We start from the raw sequence: 11,170 nt of genomic DNA on the forward strand, positions 1-11,170 counted from the left end.
GGAAGGGTCACTGGACCCGAAACGTTAACTCTGTTTTTTCCTTCACAGATGCTGCCAGACCTGCTGAGCTTTTCCAGCAACTTCTGTTTTTGACCCTTACTTTTATGTTCAAATTCTCACAAGGATAATGACATGCTAGCCTCCCCGATTATATAGCATACGTTCACTAGTCTTTTGTTAGTCATACACTAGAACACCTCAATACCTGTGTACCCCAGAATTTCAGTCACTCTCCATTTAAGAAATACTCTGCTTTTTTATTCTTCCCTCCAAAGTGAACATTTGCACATTTTTCCACATTATACTCCAGCTGCCAGACTCCTGCCTGCCCATTTAACCCAGCTATATCTGTCTATCTATCTGCATCCTTAAGTCAAACTGTAAAGAGTTGAGGGTCAAGCACAGATCCCTGTGGGATCCCATTTGTCACATCCTATCAATCTTAAAAAGAAATATATGGGTGTCCTCCAATTTCTGCTACCCAATTTTCCATCCATGTTAATATATTACACTCAATTCAATGAGATCATATTTTGCACAATAACTTTACGTAGAAACAAAAAACAGAAAATGCTAGAAAAGCTGAGCAGGTCTGGCAGCATCTGTGGAGAGAAAGCAGAGTTAATGTTTCGGGTCCAGTGACCCTTCCTCAGGGCAGAGTACCCCGAGGAAGGGTCACTGGACCCAAAACATTAACTCTAAATTCTTTCCACAGATGCTGCCAGGTCTGCTCAGCTTTTCTAGCATTTTCTGCTTTTGTTCGATTTCCAGAATCCACAGTTGCTTTTCCTCCCCCCAGTTTTTAACCTTTAATAGAACCTTGTCAAATGCCTTCTGAAAATCGAAGTACAATACATCAACATCCCTCCCCACCCCTCTATTCCGTAGCACTTGTTACTTCTTTATACAATTCCAATAAATTCATTACGCATGCTTTCCAGTTCAAAAAACCATGCTGACTTTTCCTAATTACTTTGAGACCTCCCAAGTGCCTGGTTATAACCTCATTAATGATCAATTCCAACACCTTCCCCATGATGGACATCAAGCTAATTTTAGCTTATGGATTTCTGCCTCCCTCCCTTCTTAATTATAGAGGGGTTATATTTGTTATCTTCTAGTCTAATTAAAGATTTCCAGAATCTACCAAATTTTGGAAAGTTAACACCAATATATTTTCTAGCTCATTAGCCACCTCCCTTAAAACCCTAGATGAAGTCCATCGGGACCCAGAGAAATGTGAACCCACAGCTTCAGTTTTCTCAGTACCACTTCACTAGTGACTAAAATTGCACTAGGTTCTTCCTTCAGTTTGTCGGTATTACTCTAAAAGAAGACAGAAACAATATTTAAAACATAAAAATTATTTAGTATCTACATTTCAGGCTCAATTCTCACCCTCTAGAGGGCCAAAGCTCACTTCACTTACTCATTTCATTTTACCTACAGAAAATCCTGGAGATTTTCTTTTTAGTAGGAATGTACTTATTCAGAGGATTCTGAAATGCCCCTTTAAATATCGGCACTGCTTCTCTCGATCTATCTCCTAGCATAATACCCCAATTCATCTCAGCCAGCTCAAATTTCATGATCACATCTGAGTTTAAATTTCAAGTCTTGGACCAACTCTTCTTCCCTTAAAACCCTATGCAAAATGAAAAGTTCAATCAGGTTATGATCCTAGAGAAGTTATTAATTATGTCACATTGAACAATGACGACTCTAGTATAGCCTGCTTTCTGGTCAGTTCCAGAACATGCTTCACTAAAAACTACCTTGAAAACATTAAAAGGAGAAGGGAGAGAAAACTGTAAAACGAAACAGCTGAAATACAGGCAGAATATTGAAACATTCTAATGGGCCTTTAAGACATAAATTCAAGTAAAATCACATGGGCTTGAGAATGGAATCACAGACAAATAACCTTTGTACAGGGGCAAATTACTGTAGATGCTGGAATCTGTACTGCAAACAACCAATGCTGGAGATCACAGTGGATTAGACAGCGTGCATGGAGAGACATCAAGCTAACATTTCAAATCTAGATGACTCTATAGCTTACTTCATTGATCTCAAGACTAAAGTACAATATTTATTTACAATCTGTCTTCAGTTTGCAATACCTTACAATCCATGGTTAATGTCTGATCTTAAGTATTGCAGGCATAATCTGCCTACGTGTCAGCATGTGACAGATCCTTTACTCAAAAAGATTTACAAACATTAGTGAATGAGTGACCAGACAATCCTTTTGGATGGCATTAGCCGAGGGGAAACATTTGCAAGATCTAGAGAAACGTTTGCACTCCATCAACTGTGGATATTTTGCTTGACAGCACTTCACACTGATTTTCCAGACAAATATAGCACTATATTTATTAGGATTACGTACTCACCGATATACTGACAATGACACAGATGTTCTTCGCATCTCTCCAAAACACCTTGGTGGGAGTAATTTTTGCGAAATGGAAAAGCCGTACTGTAAACATTAGCAGACAAATAAACTCCACTGTCGAAGTTACCTGGTGGGGTAAAAGGGAACACTAAATCAGTGTGGCCCTGGAGTGAAATTAACTGACGATGGTTATTTAACAAGCACACTTTGGAGAAGTTGGCCTCTAATGGTAATTAGTGAAGGGGGGTCTTTCAAGGGCACAATATTGGATAACACCCTGTTGCTGCAACATCTATATATACACATTTCTGAAGAGGTCATACAGGACTCAAAATATTGACACTATTTCCCTCCTAGACCTGAGTTTTTTCAGCATTCTCTTTGTTTAATTGGTGTGTACCATTCCATTCGCAATTAAGATGACAACATATAAAATTACAGGGGGTTTGGAGGAAAGGAGAAGTGGAGTAGAAGGAAACCAGCTATTCCCAATTTTATAAATAGGGGCAGGGGAGGAGTCTGTATCCGAAAGATAAGTTCATCCATTTAGGCCAGAGGCGTCAAACGGTTCGCTGATTGCTACATTTGTTTCCAATTTCTGACAAAGAAATTAGGGGAAGAATGGACTCCCCCAGCCTGCTCCACCATCAAATGCAATCTTCATTGATTTTCTACCTAAATCACCTTTCTAGCCCACTCCCCATATCACTCTATTCTCAACCTTGAACGTACTTAATGATGGAGCATCTTTTATCCTCTGGAATAGGAATTGCTGAAAATTCACAATCTTCTGAGTAAAGACATTTTTTCAGTCCCATATGGTCAACCTATTATACCCTGACACTGTGCCCCCATGTGCTAGATTCTCCAACCAGTTGAAATTATTTCTCAACAACTATCCTATTGAGCCTCTTCAAAATCTTATTGATTTCAATGACCCCCACCTCTCACCCTTTTATACTGAAAAGACAGTCTAGGCCCACTTCATTCGGCCTGTTTTTGGGCAAACATCTCATCCCAGGAACCAGTCTAGTGAACTTTGACTGTACTGCGAAGGTAATAACTTGGTGACCAAAACTGCACACAGTACACCAGGCATGTTCTAACCACAACTGTAGCAAGACTTACTTATTCTTCACTGAAAACAATAAATACTAGAGATCACAACAGGTCAGGCCGCATCCATGGACGGAGAGCAAGCTAACATTCTAATCTAGAGGACTCTACGTCAGAGCTGAATTCTTCAGTTGTTGACTCCTGTCCTCTGCAATAAAAAGGTCAACATGCCATTTGTCTTCCTGCTGTACCTGCATGCTAATTTGTGTTCTTTCCACTTACACCTACAACCTGAACACTATGGGCAATTTAGCATGGCTAATCCACTTAACTTACACCGGAGCACCTGGCAGAAACGGGAGAGCGTGTAAACTCCACACAGTCGCCCGAGGCTGGATTCGAACACGGGTCCCTGGCACTGTGAGGCAGCAGTGCTAACCACTGAGCCACTGTGCTGCCCTTCATATTCACTCATAACTATTTAACTGGCTGCACTTAAGTTCATGATTCTGGTTTTGGACTCAAGAATGCCTTTTGTAATATGGAATTAAATTGTGTTATGAACACTCCCCTCCCCTGCCCAGAGATCTTTTACTATGCGATTATTGGCTAATCCTGCCTTACCAGATCTAAAATAACTTTGTTCTAGGAAGTTGTTGTGAAACCATTCCACTAACTCATCCTCCAGACTTGTATTGATAGCAGGTGCCAAGGTTGGTTTTGAAAATAAGGGAAGTGAGTATCTCAGGTAGTCTGGGTCCAAAGCTGAAAGTCGAGTGTTTAGTTAGTTGGAACAAGATCTAGACAGCCCATGCAGCAGGCACTACACATAGATAGCTTTCCAATATACAGCCAAGATACAAGTCATTTAGACTGTAAAATGAGGCCATCAGTAAAACCCATCACTTTTCCCAACTCTCTTCAGTTCTGAATAAAAGTCATTATCAGATTCAATAGATTAATTCTTTGATTTCCAAGGCTAACAGACCTGTTGGATTTCTCCAGCACTTTGTTTTAAATTCCTGATTTCCAGCATTCACAGGATTTTGCTTGGTTTCAGTAGCTATAAAGATGTAAGGATCATCAGCAGCATGACAGTCTGAGAAAGTACTTTAAATGTCAATAGACTAAATGAAACTTTCCCCAATCTTCTATCTGGGCGGATTCTTAATCATTACAGTAGAGCTCATGATTTCTCTACTCTTAAAGAGCAAGTCTCCTGGATGGCATCAAAACTGATCTGTATGGCAAGTACTTAGTCAAATGTTGTGATCGAGTTCTTGAAAAATCACAACGAGTGAAATAACTTAAATGAAGTAGCAATTCCCATAGGGACTAATGTTCAAACAGGTCTTTGTCTTGCAACTCGTACTGCTTCAATGAACTTGCACCTTTCCTAAAGGAAGATGATCAATGTGGTACAGAGTGTTCCAGATGTTGCTTCACCAATCTCCTGTATAAGTGAAGCATAACCTCCACACCTTTGTATTCAGCTCCTCTTGCAATAAATAATAACATTCTATTTGCATTCTCAATTACTCGCTATACTACATACTAACCTTTTGCAATTTGTGCATGAAGTATATTTTTCTCACATTACCCCTTCTTCTTTTGTGCATCACATGTCCTCTCATTCTTATTTCCTTTACAAGCAGGAACTGCTTCTCCTATCCATTCCAGCCAGCTCATGTAAAGATCTTGAAAACCTCGATCAAATCTACCCCCCCGCCACCTTCTCTCCTGACAATTTCTTCATCAATCATCATAAACCAAGGTCTTTTTCCTTGGGTGCGAGAGTCCAAAACTAAAGGGCATGGGTTTAAAGGTGAGGGTAAAAATTTAAAAAAAAATAAAAACCTGAAGGGCAACTTTGTCATGCAGAGGATGGTGCTTGTATGGAATAAGCTGCCAGAGAAAGAGGTCGAGGCTGGTACAATTAGAGCATTTAAAAAGGCATCTGGATGGGTACATGAACAGGAAGGGTACATGAACAGGAAGGGTTGAAAGAGATTTGAGCCAAATGCTGGCAAATGGGAACTAGATCAGATTGGGATGTCTAGTCAGCATGAACGAGTTGGACCAAACAGTCTGTTTCCATGCTGTACAACTCTATAACTGAAGTTTCTCATTTCTGGAACCATTCTTGTAAATTCTGCACTCTAATTTTTCTCATCCTTCCTATAATGTGGCACCCACAATTGCTGAGGCTGAGGCCTAACAAATGTTTTATACAAGTTCAACATCACAACCTTTTTCTCATACTCTATGGTCCTATTAGTAAAACCAAGAACATTTGCAAGCCTGGTTGTTAACTGCTCTTTCCACCTGTCCCGCTGCTTCAATGATCTCTGCACGTACACACCCATGTTTCTTTGCTCCTACATTCCCTATACAACATGGTGAATAAATTTCAATGTCAATGTCAGTGTGATGTCAGGTATGTAGAGCAGACCTCCCAACATTTAACGGATCAAAACAACTGACATGTTCCTCTGGCTAGTCACATCAAGTACAGGCTGTAAACAAAACCAGCCTGTTTTGTGCTTGTAAATACAATATGTTCAATCAGATGTAATATTCCAATTGGGCAGGGCTTGCTGAACAATCCAATCATGCTAAAGAATATGTTCATGCCTAGCATCTTTTCTAAATTACCGAGAGGCATGCACATCCTTTATTCATAACGATGCTGACTTAATTGGTACGCGACCCCCGCCATCCACCACTTTCATCCTTCATTCCCTGCACCACGTACAAATTTAATAGAACAAATCACAAAGGCTCTTTCAACAGCACCTTTTAAATGCTGCAACCTCTACCATCTAAGAGGACAAGGGCAGCAGATACATGGTAATATCAACATGTGCCAGCTCATCTCCACGTCACACACCATCCCGAGTTGGAAATATCACCGTTCCTTCATTGCCACTGGGTTAAAATCCTGGAACTCACCAGCAGCACTACACATATCCACAAAGTGCAGCAATTCAAGGCAGTTCACGCCACAAGACCACAAGACATAGGAGAAGTTCAACGCCTTTCAGCTCATTGGGCCTGTTCCGTATTCAGGGAGACCATGGCTAATCTGATAATCCACAACTTCATTTTCCCACCTTTTCTCCACAATCCTCAACTCACTTACTGATTAAAAATCAGTTTCTCCCAACCTTGAATATATACTCAGTTTTGAGTGCTAAAGAATTCCACATTCACTACCCTTAGAAGAGTACCCTTTTGTTCGCATCTCAGGACAGGACATTGTTGCTCCTCTATGTGAATGCGAGCAAATGAGACTCCGATTCCCTCCTGCTGATTGCTAAGATAATCACAGAATGGTAAGGAACACATGGAAGAAAATCATTTTGAAGAAAAACTGAGAGAACTGTGAATGCTGTGAATCAGGGACAAAAACAAAGTTGCTGGAAAAGTTCAGCAGGTCTGGCAGCATCTGTAAAGAAAAAGATTAGACTTACTGTTTCGGAGGGTGACCCTCCCCCAGAATGCTGCTTTTCAGTTTGAAGATATTGAAGACTGAATGCATAAGTAAATATAGTCACTGAAAGGCACTCACCCAAATAGGTAGTAGATAGACTGCAGGATCCTCAAAAAGGCCAAGGAAAAGATCCACAAGGATAAAAAAATAAGTGATTCCCTGTGTAGACCAGTGGTTGTACAATTTGTAAAATCTAGGCAAGAGAAAGTTGGAAAAATTGTTTCACACACGATAATGTGGAATATTACAGATAATGAGGAATTCTGTTAAACGAAATGAGTCAGAAAGCCAACAATCTGTTAATTGGACCTCATGTTGTGAACACTATTTATCCCTCACATGATCAAATTATGCAAGAGTGTGTTAGGGTAGGTAGTGGGCTGAATGGCCTGTCATTCAATAAGACTCTGGTTGATCATATTGAGGCATCATTTTGAATTGCCCAGCTGCAGCATTCCCTTGCCTCATCCTAGAAACTCTTGGCTCCCTTGTAGACCAAAAAAATCTACCAAACTCACCTTTGAACATGTTCAATCACCTAGCCTCCAGAGCTCTCTGAAGAGAGCACAGTCAAATGGCTCAGGAGAAACCACAAAGTTAGCATACACATTGGCAATTCTACAGTTCCACACCAAGATTAGCTTCATCAACAGCCTCAAATTTCTTCACCTGGCAAACTTAATGATTAAATAGAGACCCTCAAATCCATCCTGCAGCATAATGGCTACTCTGATCATTCTTTGCTGTATATCATGCAAACTCACGAAAAGCCCTGAGGCAGTTATACATGGTCTTGAAAAGTGTACAATCTACCCAACAGTACCCTGGAAAGGCAAGGTATCTCAAATGTTTGAGGAAAAGATGAATCCAGCTGTTTTGCACTGTGGTGGCTCATTTCAACTTAGGTGGGATTTGTCACCAACAGTATGCAGTTATCAAGACAAAAAGATGTTCTCTCTGTGACACAATTAAGTAATGCAGTGTGGGAGTTTCAGTGCCAGTATGTGTGGGCTGGATGTCCTGAAGTGTGGTGGATCATATCAAATGGCATATCCCTTCAACAAGCAAGATTCCGACCTTACCCAACCAGCTTGTGCTTGCAAATACACAAGCATCCAACATTAAATGTAATTCTGCAATCAGACAACATTTGTTGAATAATCCCGAGTGTGCAAAGAATTATGCTGACAAACAATCGAGGGCGGTCAGTTCGGCTAGCAGCAGTGTGGTGCACATGAACATACAGGAAACTGTGTGTATTAATACAGTGCAAAGACTATCTTGTTATTTTACAGTATTTTTGATTGTGGACTGAAATGGGCAAAGAACTATTTAAAAAAAAAAGCAAGGAATGTGGAAAGGGTGACTGCACTTTTTTTATTAAAAAGCAAAGTCCTTGATGCCCATCATACATGCTGTTTACATTGCCTTTTGTTAAAGCAGTGGGTTGCTACATACGAGCTGCAGCCAGAATGTATTTAAGAGGGGAAACTCGGCTGGCAACAAGTAGTTTATTGATCTGTGGAATAGTGACCAGTTGTCAATGACAAGGGCCTTCTACCTGCTAAGAACTGTGATTGGCTCCCATGTAGCTGAACAGCTTGTGGGTTTGGTCAGAAACCATCAGATTTCTGAAAACGAAGCAGCTACCTTTAAAAAAAACCTCAAGTCTGAACAAAGCCAATTTATTTCTCTCATCAGTTGCTGTAAGCTGTGGCTCTTAACCAACAAGTCAGAGCCTATGTGTCAACCGGTCACCCAGTGCCTCCTGCAAACAAGTGAAAATATCGAAGTTAATTTTGACTCAGGCTATCTTTGTTTATCTCATTGTTTCAAGAAGCTGAATTAACCCATGGTCAGCTGATTGCTGCGGCCATTTTAAGTCAATGTTTTCCCTTTGTAAAACCATTTTAGTCTATGAAGGTTTCAGGTATTGATGAAAAAAAAGACATGTTGTTGATGCTTTATTCTTTAAAAAGAACTTGCATTCATCAAGATGAAGTTTAGAACTTTACAGCATTGGAGGCCATTCCTCCCATTGTGCTTCTGCCAGCTCTTTGAGATAGCTGTTCAATTTGAGCAGAGACACTTCCTACATTTCTTGGCAAATTTTACCTTTAAGTACATATCAAATTTCATAAGAGTTATAATTGAATGTAGCTCTATCGCTATTAGTGCATTCCAGATCACAACTCACCATGTTAAAAAAAGAACTGCCATTTGTTCTTTTGCCACTGTGTTAACTGGTTAAGTGGGTTAAATTAAAAGCCTTTCCACAGAGTCTCCTGAACTACTAAACATAGTTGTGTATTGAGAATTACAAATACAGCTAACAAAACATCTTGAAACCCATCCAAAATATTTGATTATAGATCAATAAAGCCTTACCTGATTGCCTGTGGTGAAGTTTCAAACTGGATGTTTCTGTTATACTGCGCATCTGAGACATAAGCTGCAGCCAGTTGAAATTGCTGTTAAATTGTAAAATATTAAAACAGGAAAGAATGTGATTCTAAATATGAGTTACCAACTAGCAACCTTAGCAGTGTCTTGGTCTTATCTGCTGGATTTCATAAATTACAACAATGGCTACACTTCAAAACACTTGGCTACTACAGTCTTATTGGCCAGAAGGCACTTTGAGCCATACTGTGATCATGAAACATGCTATATTAATGCAACAACTTTATTTTCTTTAAATAAAGCTCTAAATGGACAGTAAACAAATACATGCCTTTTCACATGGCAAAAATTTTATCAATTGTCATGTGAAGTTAGAGGATTCAGCACATTTGAATCACAAGTCCAGTTTTAGTCTAGGTGCACAAGCAATTCTAGTGAACCGAAGACAAATAGCTGGACTAATTTTTCAACATTCTCTTCCTACGCATCCAGCTCTCACTTCCCCGAAAGTGACAGCTTTCCTCGTCAGCCCTACAGTACAGTCACTGTATCAGTTGCTTTAACAATGACCTTCCCTCCATCGTAACGTCAGAAGTGGGGATGTTCACTGACGATGGCACAACGTTCAGCACCATTCAGGATTCCTCAGGTACTGAAGCAGTCCATGTCCAAATGCAGCAAGACCTGGACAATATCCAGGCTTGGGCTGACAAGGGGCAAGAAACATCTGCATCACACAAATGCCAGGCTATGACCATCTCCAATAAAAGACAATCTAATCATCGCTCCTAGACATTCAATGGTGTTACCATCACTCAATTCCCCAATATCAACATCTTTGGGGTTACCATTAACCAGAAACTCACCTTGACTCATCATATAAACACAGTGGCTACAACAGCAGGTCAGTGGCTAGAAATACCGCAGTAAGTAACTCACCTCCTGACCCCCAAACCCATCCACAAGGCACAAATTAGGGGTATGATGGAATATTCCCTACTTGCCTGGATGGGTGCAGCTCCAAACACACAAGAAGCTTGACATCATCCAAGACAAAGCAGCCCGCTTGACTGACATCACATCCACAAGCACTCACTCTCTCCAACACCAATGGTCCGTAGCAGCAGTGTGTACTATCTGCAAGATGCACTGCAGAAATTCACCAAATAGCTTTAGACAGCACCAGCCAATCCCTCGACCACTCTCATCTAGAAGGACAAGGACAGCAAATACATGGGAACACTACTACCTCTAAGGTCCCCTCCAAGCCACTCACCATCCTGACTTGGAAATATATTGTCTTTCTTTTACTGTTGCTGGGTCAAAATCCTGGAGTTCCCTCCCAAAGGCATCGTGGGTCAACTTACAGCACATGGATTGCAGCCGTTCAAGAAAGAGTCTCAACACCACCTTCTCAAGGGCAACAATTGAAAGCAGGCTACTTCAGCAATAGAAGAACAGGAACAAAAAGGGTAGAGCAGAGAGCAAGGAGCCAGGTTTGAACTCTATGCAACTGATTACCTATACGCATGTACATATTATGACATCTCCACAGATATCAAGTCTTGAGATGGAACTCTAATCTTCTTCCCAGAGGAGATGACCAATTCACCACAAGAGCACATGCATACACTCAAGGAGCGACCAGTAGCACTGACCGATTATCAAAAAGGCTCACATTACGGCTTAGATGGAAATAAACAGCTATAGCACAAACCTGGGACTTCTCCAACCTGCACAGCACATTTTTCTCTTGAGAAGCACTTTGCTCTGGGAAAACTGAGATAACAAGGTGTAGAGCCGGATGAACACAGCAGGCC

General features: G+C 40.6%; 1 protein-coding gene across 3 annotated transcripts in view; it reads right to left on the minus strand.

Moving 5' to 3' along the window:
- The window catches only part of tpcn3 (two pore segment channel 3), a 60,830-nt gene that overhangs the window by 39,772 nt on the left and 9,888 nt on the right, over positions 1-11,170 (minus strand). For all 3 annotated transcript variants that reach the window (XM_048596860.1, XM_048596859.1, XM_020532549.2), the window contains exons 2-4: positions 9,336-9,418; positions 7,026-7,140; positions 2,397-2,525 (exon numbers count right to left, since the gene is read on the minus strand). In XM_048596860.1, the coding sequence (XP_048452817.1) occupies positions 2,397-2,492 (96 nt within the window). In that variant the 5' untranslated portion in view covers positions 2,493-2,525; positions 7,026-7,140; positions 9,336-9,418. The remainder of the gene's footprint in view (positions 1-2,396; positions 2,526-7,025; positions 7,141-9,335; positions 9,419-11,170) is intronic.

This window comes from Rhincodon typus, chromosome 5 (assembly GCF_021869965.1).
Source record: "Rhincodon typus isolate 14 chromosome 5, sRhiTyp1.1, whole genome shotgun sequence".
Classification (NCBI taxonomy): domain Eukaryota; kingdom Metazoa; phylum Chordata; class Chondrichthyes; order Orectolobiformes; family Rhincodontidae; genus Rhincodon; species Rhincodon typus.